Genomic DNA, 16,626 nt, shown 5'->3' with positions numbered 1-16,626 from the left:
CCACAATGGGGATGTGGGAGGTATGGAGGAACTAATGTGTATTAATAATCCCCTAATACTCTCCTCCCTTTTCTCAAACTTTGAGTCAGCTCACACACCTGCAATCATTCTCCAGTATTAACTTTTTCCAGATTCATTCATCTCTGGAAAGACTTCTTTTAAAAAAAACAAAACATAAGTACTCTGAAGATAAAAATACATGCAGCTATCTTTGTCATTCTACTTATATTCTCAAAATGGTTGTATTTTAAGTATCTAAGCCAAAGTTCACTGCTTAACCTGTGTTTCAGTTGTATGTTCATATATTTTTCAACTGTTTACTGCTGTATGATGTCAGCTCTGGGGCACATCTAATCTAAATGTTACCTCTCTAGCACTGCATATCTAAACACCTTGATTGAGAATCCTTAAAAACAATACAGCAGAAACTGAAAAAAGCCCCTACTTTCTACATACTTTGTTCTTCAAGGTCAATCATTCTACGATTTCTAAAATAATTGTGAGCTTAAGAATACTGTAAGTCAAACAAAAACTTCTGCCCTTATTCTACTTGCTCTAACAGTAAAAACATAAGATGTTGTTTTTACGTAACTAATCCATGGGTCCTAAACACTGGCAGTAATGAGGTAAAACTCAAATACCATGCTTCCTGAGACCTGACTAAATCTAAAAATACAAGGGCAGTTTAATTCTACAAGCTTCTAAGTCTACCAACTCATGGAATCACAGACTATTTAAGACTGAAAGGGAACCCTGAAGGTTATCTAGTCCAACATCTGCTCAAAGTAGGTCTAATCAGATCAGGCTGTTCTGGACATTGCCCAACTCAGTTCCATACACCTCTGAGGATGGAGGATTCCACAAGCTCTCTGGGCAAAAGCCCTTCCCAGGGCTTAACCATCCTCACAGTGACATATTTTGCTCTTATACCTAACTGGAATTTCTCACATTCCAACTGGAACTGTTGCCTCTTACACTTTCACTGTGCACCTCTAAGCAACCTTCTCTATATCCTGCCCTTGGTACAGAAAGACAATAAAATCTTCCTTTTATCTTTTCTTCTACAGGAAAAAAAACAAACCAAAACAAACAAAAACCCCCAAATCACCACAATTCTAACAGCGTCTCCTTGTGTGTCCTCAGCAATTCTGATGGCCCCCAAGCTCGACTCTGAACATACTGCAATATGTCAACGCCTTTCTTGTACTAGGAAGCTCAGAACTGGACACAGTACTCGCATGCTGCCTCAGAAGTGGTAAGAAAGGAAAAATTTTTTTCAGCTCACTGGCTGTTTTCTTGCTAATATAGCCAAGTATGCTGCTGGCCTTCAATAATGCAAGGGCACACTGCAGACTCATCTGCAGCTTGATGGCCACCAGGACACTGAAGTCCTTTTCTTAAAAAGCTCCTACCTAGCCAATTAGTCCTCAGCTTGTACAGAACTGGTAAAGACAACCCATTGTCTAGGTCACCAATAAAAATATTAAGCAATACTATCAATACCAACCCCTGATAGATGCCACTGGTAACCAGGCAACACATAGAAGTGATGTTCCTGATAACAACCCTTTGAGTCTAACAGCCTAGCCTATTTTCCACCAACCTTACCGTCCACTTACCCAGTCCACGTACCACAAACTTCAACTTGGTCCCTCACTGCAGCCTTACAGTGTCAAATGTGTTCTAAGAGGAGGAGAAGAATTTGCTCCACAGTCTTCCCAGAGACTGAGGCTAAGCTGACCTACCTACAGTTCCCCAGATCTTCCTTCTCACCACTCTTGAACATGAGTGTGACATTTGCCTTCTCAGATTCATCGGGTACATTCCTCTTTCTTCCTCTGCCTTCCTTTCATTATCAGTGCACTAGCCCCTTCTACTGCCCTTGAGATTCCTTGCTAGTTTCAACTTCAGCTGAACTTTGGATGTCATACCTCCACCCCTCCACATTTGTGCAATGTTTCTACATTCCTTCCAGTGGGCCACTTTGCTTTCACCTTCTGTGTAACTCTGTGTACTGGTTACAGATTCCTCAAAACATGTGACCAAGGACATAAGTTGTATGTCCAAGCAATAGCCTTGAAAAGCACTCACTCAACTCAACATTTCTCATGCTGTCATGATCAAGTTCCAGAATGCAAAGAAAGGCCCCTGAAGTACCTTAACCTTTACTTTAGACAGGCGGCACTATCATCTCATCTATATTCAAATAACACCAAAAAAAGGCAATCTGATCTTCCATCATAGAAACAGGATTTTATAGCTTGCCTCCCCTGACTTCTTCCACCAATCAGTTGCTTAAGCACAGAATCAGAGCCTCAAATACCCTGGTTTTCAATTAACTTTCTTTAAAGACTTGAGAAGAACTAAAACTGAACACTATGAGTTCAAACACAAAAACGCTCTCATTTTTTACTTTTGCCAGCACAGAATCTAAGCTGAGGTTTACCACTGAAAAGCCAAGTGCTACTGCATCAGTTTTCTTACTACTGAAATTTTCTTACCATTGAAACATTCCTTGGGCTTATGTGCAGAGAGCCCAGATTCCTCATATGACCTGATGGAGAATGCTTTCATCCTCCTCAGTCTGCCTCTGGAGTGGTTCCATATTTATTCTGTTCTGTAACCCTAGTTCTCAACTTATGACTGCCAAAGAGCTGATTCACATACTGCTAACCTTAACTCAAAGTTGGATTTGTAGGTGTCTTTTGTTCCAATATATGTATTTCTGTAAAATACATTGAAGAAATCTGACAGCATTATAGAACACCAGTTCTTAACAGAGCTCACTATATAAACGTATTCACCTGGTCTGCACTTCAGGCCTTCAGTTCAATGATCTCACAACACTTCAGGTTTTTTTGAAGTTGTGTTGTAGTCCAGCTGAGTTTTCCGCCCCCCTATAGAATAGTCTCAGGGTCTAAAAAGCAGCATTGACTTTGAAAACGTAGTTTTCATTCCTGTCAAGATATAAACTGATTTAGCCAACTGAAATCCACACTAGCACTTTCACAGATCCTTGGAGATTACTGATAGAAACACCCTTAAAATAAATTCAGGCCTAATGGCTTTTCCTAAAAAATTTATTTCTAGTTTTCAAGTGTTACATACCTTCAAGTGGTAGGGACAATACATTAATCTCTTCTTCCAAGCTGGTTATACAGTTTTCTCTAGAAACTTTGTCATGGTAACTGAAATGGAACACTAGCCTTGAAGGAGTTTCTGATGGGTAGAGCAGAAAGATTAAATATCCTCACATCAGCTGTCTTAATACAAACCTGAAGATAACTGAACCACTAGTCTAGTACTTTAGACAAGGAAACCATTTTTGTAAGCTTCTGGGTATTTCATCATAACCCTAGACTAACATGCCATTTTCAGATTCCTGACCATCTTTACTAATTAGAAACAAGAACAATTCAAATGACCAGCTTGAAACACAAGTCAGTACAGCATATTATTTAAACTTTTGTATCTTTTTTTTTCCTGTAAGAGGAAAAAACTCTTGACATATGATGCTTCAGGGATTGCAGAACTAAGGATTGGGCAGAGCAGATGAAAAAGATAAATTCCACATTTCCACTCAACCTGATGCATTGAAAAAACTACTCAAACAATGCAAGAGACCTAAGGAGAAGCAACAGTTTTCTATATATTCTGCTCAGCAAGATTACTGAGTCTCAAGTTTTCTTGTCTCTATCTTCTGATTCACAAGAATGACCCTGTTGCCCATGGTCAAGGGGAACAAGAGTGGAACATGGTGAAGTAACTAATAACTCAAAGGCTGAGTTAAGTCCAAAGAGCAGAAAGGGAAGGAAAAAGATTAAGTGTTGTAACTTGTGAATTGTTGATGATTTTGAAGCAGATTTCTTCAGTTAAAAACCAGAAAAAGTTCCTGCCAAAGCTGAGAAATCAACTCATTTGTAACTGCAAGTAGGCAGTTTCCCATGGCAACTATAAAAATTTTGTGCAGGATCCAAGTTTTCATTTAAATCCTCTATAGTTTCAAAAATTACTTGCCTGCCACAGAGAAAATACTGCTGCTGTTGCTCAGTGGTTCAGCAAATTCTGACCATTCCAGTAGTTTTCCAACTGCAGGCTGAGTGGACCACAGTTGTCTGTGGACAACTGAACAGAAGCAAATGACCTAGATTTATTGTATGGGATAACTACTTTCCACTTAGAGATCTAGAATTTCTTTGGTTTTTGTTTAACAGCTGAGAGCAATGCATTAGCTAAGCCTTTCTGCTAATTATCTTTGTGTCACAGTAAGAGATATTTAATAATGCCTTTTTGACACTGTCGGCTTTTTTATTCCCCATCCTCTAAATTTCATAGTGTGGAGCAACAAGGAATTTTCTCCCAGCTGTCTTCTATCCTGTATGCTTTGGGGAATATTTGGAACAAGCTGTCTTTACACCTTCCTCTCATTGCATCTTACTGAAACAAACAGAAATAGCAAAAACATCCACAAGAAATCCTGTAGATAATGATCAAAAAGCAAAATCAAGTTAACAGATGTTGACAAGGGAACTTCTTGAATACGGGAAGTAAATCTCTGTGGAAGAGGCTGCAGACAGCAGCAGCAAGTTTTCATTGCTATTCTGGATCCACATGTAGTCTTTGCTATTAGTTTTGCTTGCCACATCCATCTGAGCTTCAGTATTTAAGAAGCTGAAAAAAGGATACTCAAAGAATTTCAGCATAACATTCCGGCTAAAAGGCCCTCACTGGTTTATCAAAAAGAGGTATCCGCCCTGATGATAGCATAAGTCTCTCCAGTTGGGATTTTGCAGCAAGTTCTACAATCAGAACAGACAGATGTAGATGTCCATCTATGTTTAAAATGGGCATCTACTTTGCAATTCTCTACTTTGATAGAAGCCTCACCTGCTAATGGTAACACCAATATTTGGTCTACACAAGTTAAGAAAATCAATTATGAACCTGATGGTGGATTTTGCCTGTCTTGATATGGCATTTAAAGTACTCTGAAAGGCTTTTATAAGCACCCCTACACTTATTCTGGCTTAAGCCAAAAAATAGTACTTAAATAAAATGTGAAAAGTATGCTTGTTTTTAGTGGTAAACAAGCATCTAGCTTATCCACCATAATCAAATGCAATCTGAAGTCCTTTGTCTCAGTCAAAAGAAAACAATTCCAGAAACAACTGCTAAATAAACTGAACTACTGAGCCATCTGTGCTTCAGTTGTTGTATCAGCATTTTTAGAGACAAACAAACCTGGCACACAAGTTGTTCTGTAGAACAGTAATGAACCTATTGTTTCCTAGCTACTGCTTCTAGAAACTTGTGCTACAATCCCAGCTTCAGAGATGTGTCAAATATGTGCATTATTGAATGACTGTATACCTTAATTTGACATAAACTAATGTTCACTCTAAAGAGATATGTTAAGTACTGTATCTGTTGAACACAGCACACAGTGTCGATTTTCACAGGTAACACTGAGCTGCCTAAAAGGGTTTTCCTTCCAGAAGTGATTGGCCAGACTCCATGTTTTAACACTGCTGCATTTTGATTTGGTTTGGATGATACTCACTTTAAGGGTATACAAAGCAGAGAATATTCCAGCCCACATGGGTGCCAGATACACTGCTAAACAGCAGACATCAACCACACTTAAACCAGAAATCAGATGAGGTCTTCAGTAATTCAGTACTATACCATCAGCAGAGTGACAATGGATGACACTGTCAAAACAGAATAATCTACAAAACACCTGTCCATGTAGTTTCACACAAACTCAAGCTTAATATGTCAGATCATCTAGCCATGGAATGCTGAAAGCAAGTTTGGACAGATAAAAATACACTGTACCATGCTTCACTTCCTTGGTGCCACTAAGTTTGTATTAGAGTAAGATATTAAGTTCAAGAATAAAGCAATCCAAAGGTTTAGTAATAGGATTCAGGCTATTTCCATCATTACATCATTGCTCCAAAAGTTAACCAGCAGAGGAAAGAATAAAAGCTATTACCATCCAATCTGCACTTAGTTGCTAGCTCTGAATTAAAGCATTTTCCTTTACTGTAAGAACCCCAACATCAACATCTGTATTAAAACCCTCAGTACATGTTATCTAAAGAATGCACAGGAAGTGTCCGTTTTCCTTCTAGGAGAACAGTAGGCACCAGCTATTGGGTTTCAGTTTCAGTAGATGCTAGCTTGATATTTTGACTTCTATGTGTGACCTAAAAACTAACAATAATGAAAAAAAACCCCACACAATAATAAATACGAGTTCCCGAAGTTAAGGTAGTGCTCCATCACGAAGATATGAGAGGATAAACAGGAAGATGAGTATATCTTCCAAAAATTACTGCTATAGTTTAAAAAAATACTGAATTTAAATATTATAATTGGGGCTTAGCATCATAAGCACAACTTACTTCTCTAGAATCTGAACAAAGGATATGTCCAAGGCAAGATCAACTGTTCCGTCAAACCCAAAGCAATGAAGCTTAGCTTCTAAATAAGTTTTCATGTGAGATTAACAGGCATTCTTTTCCTGTGCACATTGAGTTTACATCATCTTCACACAGCAATGCATAAAAAGACATGAAATATCAAAAGCAGTATTAATGAATTCTAGAAGTTTTGTGCCTTAACACAGATTTTTGTTGACATGCTGAAGCAGTTGATAATTGGAATCATGAAGAAACAAAACATGGAAGTAAAAGACTTGAGCAGAAAAGCTATTTTTAAATCCATAAAATAAATGCTGCTTTCTAAGCAGTATATACTTAAAAAACCACATGCATTAACATGCACAGAATGGCCCTGTAAACCAATTGTATACACTTGGAGTATTCAGCTTCACTGTAATACTTCCATTAAAACTTACCAATATTGAAATTGCACTCTTATGATTTAAATAATCCATCTACAAAAGCTAAGCTATTTTCTCCAGATTTCACCAGGAATTACTGTTGAAAATGCTTTAGTAAATACAGTCTACTAGCCTGTCACAAGAATGGAACTAAAGACTGTATTTCATGTTATACTCTAATTAAAGGAACCATACTTTGCAATGAAATGTATTTACTGTTGAGTTACTATCTCCAAGATAAATTTAAGTAACAGATAATTAATGCTTTATTACAGGCCAAATTCAAGTTTTTTAAACCATACTAAATATCCATCCCTTTAGCCAAGAAGAGTTAATACTATTATTGAAGTTATTGAGAAGTCTGCAATCCAAGAAATAAAGATTCTCTCAAATGCCTCACTTGAATACAAAGGATGCTGCAAATTTTTTTATACAGGGCAAACATAGAAATGCAGATCTCGCCCCACATGAACTCTCCTGACCCATCATTTTTATACAAGGACTTGAAACCTCCTCCTCCCAATTGCATTACCTGAATCAAGTACTGGAACTGGTTTTGAGCAAACACAGAAATCCTTTTTAAACGTTTATTGCCTATGGTATTTGCATTAATAGCATCATTAACAAATCAGCTTAGAAGAGATGTTGATGATAACTGTTCTATGGACAGCTTTATCTTTTGTCTCAAATGGCCTTCCAGCTCATCTTTCCTCCTTGAAGCTAATAACTAATTTATAAGCCACAAGCGTATTAAAAAGCAAGTTCATAAATTACTGGAGTTTGGGGAAAGAAAGTATCAGTCATTCAACAATAATTATCAAGACTTGATCTTAGCTCGTAAACTTTGAACACACAATTCTGTTTTATAAACTGACTCCTTAATTAGATACAATTTAGAATATTCTTTGAACTTTGGCTGGAAGTATGACAGGCAAATCTCCAGAATACCTTTCTAGTGATGTTTTGGTCTGTTCAGCTTATTAGCCACTGCATGCAGTTACTCTATTTGATTTTCAAAGTGTAGCTGAAGGCTAAGTAAAATGATTTCACCGTTTCCCTCTTGGCCTGTACCCCGTGAGGAAGGCAGCAATGTACATACGCAAAGACAAAAATCTAGACTCTAATTCTTGTTGCAGCAAGAAAGTTACAAAAATTCTTTCTTTGGAGAAATGTAATAACCCTTGGCATATTACATATCTGTACTGAACTACAGAATTACACTGCATACAAAAGACTAATAAAGACTGTAAAAACAGGCGTTTTGGTGCTTTTTAGCACTTTGCAAGTCCCCCAAGCTACTTCAGAAGCCATATTCATGTGCATATACATTATGTGTTTATAAAACCATATTTCTCCTTCTCTTCCTACTCTCCCTCATCAGGATTTCAACTGCTTTCAGGATAACATCAAGTTATTTGCTGTCCTTTTTTTTTTTTTTATTAAAAAAAACCCACAACCAAAAACACAAGCCATGCACAAGTGCATTACAGTCAAACAGAACTAAGACAAGAACTGTAGCTTGTTGAATGGGACTTATTAATACCGATTGCCTTCTAAGTCAGAGAGCTACAGATCTTCACTGTGTGAGAGTGTAACACAGACACTAGTCCCTTAAACATTTAAAGGAAACTATTGTTTCCCTCCCCTCTCTGGCATGTGATTCCAGAATTTGCCATTGGTGGTTGCAATCAACATAGGGTTTAGCATCTATCTGCAGTAAAAAGAGCCAATAGCATATCCAGCATCCAATAAAGATTTCAAACTTTGAGTTGTGCTCATTTGTACCTACTCCTCCTCATAATGAGCTAAAGCAGAAAAACATCTAATTGTTCAAAACTGCTGAAACTGCAAGTTGTAAGAAAAACAATTGTTGTATAACCAACTGGTCAGTTATTGGCACTTATTAATTCCAGCTAATGCTTTTGTCCTAGTAATAGGAAATCTGTCTACACGAATGACAACCGCCTCTTTCTACATAACTGTATTGGCTGGTAAATACAACATTCAAGGTGGAGCTTTTGCTAGGGAGGGAAGAAAAATTAAGAATAACTTAATACAAACTTTCAACTTCCTAAGTGTACAAATTAGGTACAAAGAAGTAATTTTGTTCACACTTTGGACGCATATTCAGAAGTTCAAACAAGCATAAACATAAAGCCATAAAAAACCTGCTAAGAACACTTGGCTGGGTATGCACATAAAAAACCAAATATGTGATTTAAGCAATACAATTATATATATCTGATGGCTTTCTGTATCCTTCCTAAATTTTCTCTTCCAAGCTTTCATCTACACCCTTACAGTGCTTTTCAGTCTCATAAAAATTCTTGGACTTGAGAATCCTGTGTTTGAGTCCACTGTGTTCTGCTTAAACTTGGGTAGAATATTTGACCTTCAAGTCCTGATATCTTAACAGATAAGCATATGTTCCTTCAGAGTAAGCATACAGAAATTGTTTGGCCTATTGTGAACTGTCCAGGGGATTCCTTATTTACACACTTTGATACTGCTGCAAGATCCATTCATTCACTATTTTTACTTACGTGGCCTGCATGACTCACCAATTCCACAGTACCCAAGTCAACATTCAATGCATAACCTTCACAACACAACTTTCCACATATTATTCCAAATGGAGACAGAATACAAACCACTGCAGAACTGTTCTCTTGGACTTTTAGAAAGCTTAGCTCATCTTCCATATGCCCTTCTGTTGAAATCAAAACTAACTAACTAAATTGGAAGGCAAGAGCTAGGCTTGAAAAACAAGGATTTAGTAAAGATAAAAGTGATACAAGAGGGAAAACTGAGGTTAGAATAAGAAAGGGCAAGAAGAAAAGGAGCAGTACTATAAGTAAATATTTTCCACACACCACTGAATTCTCTGCTTGTTATTCATAACCTATTCCTAACTTTGTAGTGTCATACTTAGTAATGCATATGCTAATGACCACAAACTCGGACAAAACAGGATATGTTCACATAGGTAAAATTTGCTTTCAGTTTAGGGAATGGAATACAGTAATAAAACTTTCAGTAACAAAAATTTAAATTCAATGTCTTATTAAAATCTGATTTTGATCACTCTCTCTACTTTTTGCAGCAAACACCAATTAGCCCAAACAGAAACAAATAAGGAAGTACTTGAGTTTTTATTTAAGCACACAAAAGTCAAACACGAGTCAAATACTTGGGCAATCTCTTAAATCCACCGAGTTTCAGAGCACAGAAGCCAAATGAATGAACAAAATGATCATAGGCCCGACATCAACATCTCAGTAAGATACCACCACATTTAGCAATTCCAGATTTGTGATCAGTCTTATAATGAACTCCATTTACATTTCAGATGAAAATGGCTTCTGAATCAGTTATATCTCTACCTTCACAAAAAGGACAGATTTGAGAATTCTGGGATGTTCATTCAGTCACCAAGTCATACATTCCACCACAATGACAGGTTTACAGGTGAGTTTGTTACTCCATGCTGTTCCTATAAACTACTTAAAGAACTGATGCACAAGCTATTAATATTTGTGAGCAATTCGTTGCCACATGTCCTCAGGCTCTTTTGGATCACACTGGGAAAATTAATTAGCCATCCTGAAAAGGTGTTTTTCATCAAGTTAATATGTCTTCTTGTACCCCCCACTAAAAAGTAGCTGCCATGCTGTGTTCTTCTGAAAGTTCTTCTAGTATATTCATGGCATTTTAGTTAAGAGTAACTCTACCACAAATATGGAACCTGCTAACAGCAGGTTACAGTAGCAACTGTCTTGTTTCATAAAAGAAAGGTTTAGGTCATCATGTTCAAATTTGCAAAATCTAAATTGAACACCAAGTTTAAGTAGAACTAAGCAGTAAAACAAAACTGTATCTTTAGCAATCACAGTCCAGCACACTCAACAGTAATCAAAAGGAAAATAACAGAAGGCCTAGAATGCTCCAGATAAAGAAAAACCCACATACTACAAGTGTTGGCATAACACTGAGGAGTTACAATACGGAGATATCCAAGAGGCCCCACAGGGGATAAACTCAGTCCAGCAGCTCCCAGGTCAGTGCAAGCCCTCATACGCTTCTGGAAAAACTACTGAGGTATACTCACACTGCACTGTGATCCAGCCAGGCTTTCAGGCTCCCTGTCACTTAAGAGCAAGAAAACTGCTTCCAAACCAGAGGCAATCCAGATATCAATGTACTCATAATAATGAAGTGCACTTCAGCATTCAACATAGTGAGACAAGGTGAATTTCAATGTATCCATGGTATGGTTAATCTGTAACTCAAATAATCCACCCATATATAATGACCATTTAAGTATTCATTTTCATTTATGTTGTTCCTGAAGGAACAGAAGTCATTTCAATAGACACTCAAAAGAATAGAGGTTACCCCTCAAAAGGTAAAAGCTATTTATTTCTCCATTGTAATCATTCTTCTTGCAGACATATTTAAGTCTCATCTCTTTTTCGCAACACTTAGACCTTAACTATACCCTGACAGCTACCTCTATTTCAGAAAGAAATTTCTAAACAATGTTTTTGTTTTAGTCACTCCAGTTAGTTTTGCAGTAGTCAAGTTCTCCGCATTTCTCGAGACTTGTATTCAAACATCATTATATCCCAAGGAACCGCAAGACTGTTTGAAGTACCAAAATTTTGTGAAGGATACACAGGTAGACGCTGTTTTCTAGCTGAGTTATTGAAGGTCCTCTAGGGATTTGGTTTTGTTTGTTTTGGTGGTTTGTTTTGTTATTTAAAAAACAAGACTCCACAACAGAAATGCCTCCTAGGCAAGCACAGCATATACATACTTTCTAAAAACATTCATTTCACAGCCTACCATCACTTCAGCCTCCCAGTCCTCTCAGCAATAAAAATCCAGTGCTTCCAGTTTTGTTGACTGTCCTACCTTCTTATAGTATTAGGTTAGTTGATTTACCAAACATAACTATAAGCAGTGGTAATTTTAGGAAGCAACCATGCAGGGGATTACAGCAGCTCATGAAGTAAGGAATTCTCAGTTAAGCTATGGGAGATGAAATTACTTAAGAACAAACATTTATTGAAAATTCTTTCTTACAAATCTAAGTTTATCTTGCCAAAAACTTTGTGCCTGGTGACTGAACAGGAATTATACTTAGCCTGAGAAATCCACTGCTGATTAGAAACATTGCATGTACATGTTGATAGAGAAGTCTTTTTAAGTAATTGTACAGCTTATCAGAAGGATAAAGAAAAGGAAAAAGTGCAAACACCATTCACATCAAGAAGTTCTGCAGGCTTAATATACCCTGCTCTTAGTCTAACTAGTACTTTTTAACCCCGTTCCCTCCCTTGAGGGAACCAAATTTCTCTAATCTGCGTGGGTCCTCCTCACCCATTTAATTGCTTGATTCATCTGTTCCCATAAAAGCTTCTGCTTTCTTGGGGAATTTAAAAAATTTGAGTGGATGTACGTGGGAAGAGTGCAGAATTCCTTCAATCCCTTCAACTCCTGCAAAGACACCTCTGAAGCCAACATATGCCGGCTATATTCAGAAGTAAGACATCAAAGAAAGCAAACAGTAAAAACTACTTTTTAATTTAGTCATCATAAAAATAGATTACACCATACTTAACCACTAGCATAACACACTAACTACAGTACTTTAGTAGAAATTAACATTTACCATAAAGAAGTTGACACAATTACAAGTCAAGAAATGTACAGACTAATAAAATGTTTCTTACAAAAAAAGAAATACGTCCTGTAGGACTATTAAAACTATACAAATAACCTTTCACATTTTTATCAAGTAGAAGCCAACAATGTCTTCCAAATGCACAAACTGGCAACACTAAGATCTCTTTTGCTAAGCCACAAAGCAGTATCATTTGGTATTTGTCTGTTTCATTGCCACCCCTCAGAACTACTGTTTCTGTGAAAGATTCTTTCTGAAGAAAGTATCTTTAGGAGAATGCAAGATCTCTTTACATAGAAATACATAAAATGGAAATGGAGACTCTTCCTCCTGCCTCTGTATCCTTTCTTTGTCCAAGAACTGTTGAAGTGACAGAAACTTCCACTACTTAAAGAGAATAAACTATGTTATTGAAAAGGAAGGTTTTTACATTATACCTTAAGTTTCACCTGCTGTCTGAATCAAAGTCTGAGAGCCATTAAGCCATCTTCCTCTTGGTACCTACTAACCAAATCTGAGATGACAAAACGAGATAATGACTCCAAAGACAGAACCTCCACAGCTTATTACACACAAGTGAAGAAAAGCCATGGATGATTACCGGAGTTCAACTCTTACAGCCTCACTGATGCAATCCATTTATACTATTAAAGTGCCCAGGGTCATCTAGTTAGCATTTCAAGCCCTGCCATTCAGATATGAAACAAAATCACAGGTCAAATGCTTTATGTTGTGATTGGCAGCAAAACTGCAAGATTATCGTTAAAGGCTGTATTGTTTCCAATCAACTAACAATGAAACAAGACTAGAAGAAGAAACAAAACAAATGAGAAGTTGGAAATCAAAAGGTTCAGGAAGACAGACAAGAAAGAATTTTATGAAGATGCAGACTGCAAGACGTATGACTACCTCACACGCTACAGGGAGAGGAAATTTCTACTACTGCAAAGTTTATGTAAGTAAAATTCCTGAACATTAAATCATACTTAGAACAGGAAAGCAGCAGGGAGCAGAAGCCATATAACTGATAAGGAACACAGTCAAAAGAGAACATGCAGCACAGAACAGATACTTTTCTGAGAACTGTAACTATCAAAGCATGACTTGCCCTCGCATATTTCATTAATTTAGGTAACAAAAATGTGAAGTTCCAGCTGAGGTTTCTCCTACAGTCAGAGGATTTATAGGGTTCTCTTGCCCCTCCTCAATGCACATTTCCTGTTGTGCAGTAAAACATAAGCTCCTTCTTGTACTCTTTTCTTCCCTCAAGGTACCTCCCTCTACTCCATTTAGTTTCATAAATGTACCTCCCTCTAGTTAATTTAGTTTCATAAACTCCCCAGTATCTATCTGTACCCCTGTAAAACTTATCAAAAGTAGCCAAAAAAATAGCAAAAAATTAGGAAGGAAGGGGGTCAGTCAAAACTTGCTCATATAAGCTTCGTTCCACAGGAAACCAGGCTAAAAATTTAATAGCCCACAATATGTCAGGAAAACATAATGAACTGAAAAGAAAACATTAGACTTCTTGCGCTACTGGCAAGTAGGATGCTTAACAGCTGATGGCAGAAAGCAATTTGCAAGAGGGGCAAAAGAATGAACAAGATTAGGTCACAAATAAGCAGAAAATTCCCATAGTTTATTCACCTTCTACAGTGAAACAGAAACAGTTCTAAAATGCTCAAGGATTGTAGGCTTCTTTTACTGTAATCATCTAACCACAGACAGTATCTGTCTTTCAAGGATTTCTACCTCATTAGTGGAGTTAGGTGATGCCCTTCAGCCTCTTTGCTATAGCATCATCCAGGCTGGCTCACACCTCTTTCAGTAGCAGATGGAACTAAGTATTTGACTTTGTGCTGAAGTGGATGAAGAGTGATCACATAAATCCATTTGCTACATGAGTTGCAGTGCCACTCAGGAAGAGTGGGAATATTAAAAAAGCTTTGCAATTAGTACTGCAGTGATCTTGTAGATATAAACTGCCTCAAGATGGTTACTGCCAAAGTTTCTGCCGCAGCAATAGATACACAAGGATCCATGTGCAGCGAGTTCTCTAGATATATATGGAATTCCTGTAAAAGCTGTAGCAAGAATCCAAATCTGCTGCTGAAACACTCTGGAGGCCCCCAAAGCTGAGAAGAAATAAGACACATCAATGTAATATCCAACTTTATTACACAGACATAGGTACACAACCCAACAAACAGCTGGAGTGGGATGATTGTATTACTCCCAGTTATTACCTCTGGCACTTTGCAGACAGGGCAGAGCATGTGAGTGCACAGCCACTTTGATGCAAAGTCCAGTAGCTTAGCTGAAACTGTCAGAGAAGACTATTCAAGCTAAGCCGTTGGACTTTGTACTAAAGCAGCTGGAAGTACTTGCACACATTTCTTTTTGCCAAGAGCACTACAAGTTTGGGTAACTTTCAACCAAAGTTGACAACTGGAGTAGGAAGAACTTAAGTCATCACAGCAAGATATGTCAACATGTGTCAAGCTCCCAAAGACAACGATTAACTTGTTCGGAGATCTAAGTAATTACAGCTAAATTACACGTAAACCTCTGCTCTGACGCAACAGTTTCTAGACAATATTCCCGCACACTAAGGATTCACCGAAGCAGAATCTTGCCCTCGTGTATACGCACTTTTCCCACAAACCTCACTGATAACTGAAGGCAAACGCGGACAGAATCCAGCCTCCAAATACTACAATGTACCTGCAGGCTTCTCACCCACTACACAGGTGCCTACTGTTCCTGTAGCACTCACCCTAACTAGATATCAAAACACTTCACAGAAGGTTAATGAATTAAGCCTCAACACACCCGGCAGCTTAGCATCACCCTGTTAAGGATGAGCCCTGCGGCACGGAGAGGAAGGGTAGCCAAACCGAGGCCACACAGCAGCATGTACACCCAAGATCGGCGAGGCAGGGCTAGGCTATCGGCCGTCGAGGCAGAAAGTTCCACGTCCTGACACCCGGTAACTTCACCGGCACGCAGGAGGCTGGGCCGGGGGGCAGGAGGGGCGCAGGCCGGCGGGTGAGGAAGGAGGAAGCCCCGGAGGCGAGCGGGCCGCGAGGAGGGGGAGGGGAAGCGCGCCCTACCGCCGGGACCCTCACCGCCGCCGAAAGCCCACGGTCCGCCCCCAGGCCCGGCCCCATCCGGCCGACCCCCGAACGGAGGGGGCCCGCTGCGCGCCGTCCCCCGCCCCCCCTCAGCGCCGCCTCGCCCACCCCAGGCCCTCGCCGCCGCCTCCTACCTTGGCCACATAGTCCTTCACCTCATCCAGGTCTCCGTTTTTGAGGGCCCACATGAATTCCTTGTCGGACATCGCGGCCGCCGAGCAGGGACGCGGGCGGGCGAGGCGGCGAGGGGCCGGCAGCACCTCCACGGAGCGAGGGCGGCGGCGCGGAGGGCAGGAGCCCCTCCCCCGGCTGGCGGCCGCTCGCTCTCCGCTCGCTCTCTCTCGCTGCCGGCGGCGGGGCGGGGCGGCGGCAGTCGGCGCGGCCGGGGCGGGGCGGCGCGGAGCGAGGCCGGGCACGCGGGCAGCGGGAAGCACCGGAGAACCCGCCTGACTGAAGGGAAAAGCGGTTTACTTGCGCGCGGCGCTTCCGCTTCCGGTTTCCATTCCGCTCCCCTCCCCCGCGGTCCCCTACCCACCCCACCGAGACACCCACGCGGGAAAGGGAGGGGAGGCGCCGGGCGCATGCGCCGCCCGCAGACCGCCACTTTGCGCATGCGCCCACCGTAAGCGTCCCCGTGTTCCCGCAGCTACCGCGGGGCGGGGGAGGGGGGCTGACGGCGCATGCGCTCTAAGCTCCCGCGGCCTCGCCCCGCCGGGGGCCCCGCCCCCGGTTGCCCGGGGGTTGCCATGGCACCGCGGCCTGCGCCGGGCCCGGCCGACCGTCTCGCCAGCTCGCCGGCGGGGCCGCTGAGCCCGCCGCGGGCTGGGAGGTGAGCCCTGTGAAACTCAGCCTTACGCTTACCTCACCCGGTGCCCGGGACCCTGCGGAGGATGTGCGTGGGGCGTTGCGTCTCTGCCCGGGAGGCTGCGGCAGGCCGCGCTGGGCTGCCGGCGGGG

At 40.5% G+C, this 16,626-nt stretch overlaps 1 protein-coding gene across 1 annotated transcript in view; it reads right to left on the bottom strand.

The window, feature by feature from the left end:
- Positions 1-16,170, bottom strand: part of MTPN (myotrophin) — a 40,222-nt gene extending 24,052 nt beyond the window's left edge. Inside the window, exon 1 of the mRNA XM_069807574.1 lies at positions 15,805-16,170. Within this exon, the coding sequence (XP_069663675.1) occupies positions 15,805-15,876 (72 nt within the window). The 5' untranslated portion in view covers positions 15,877-16,170. The remainder of the gene's footprint in view (positions 1-15,804) is intronic.
- Between the last annotated feature and the right edge of the window lie 456 nt (positions 16,171-16,626).

This window comes from Haliaeetus albicilla, chromosome 19, assembly GCF_947461875.1.
Source record: "Haliaeetus albicilla chromosome 19, bHalAlb1.1, whole genome shotgun sequence".
NCBI classification, from domain to species: domain Eukaryota; kingdom Metazoa; phylum Chordata; class Aves; order Accipitriformes; family Accipitridae; genus Haliaeetus; species Haliaeetus albicilla.
This window is presented reverse-complemented; position numbering and strand designations above follow the sequence as displayed.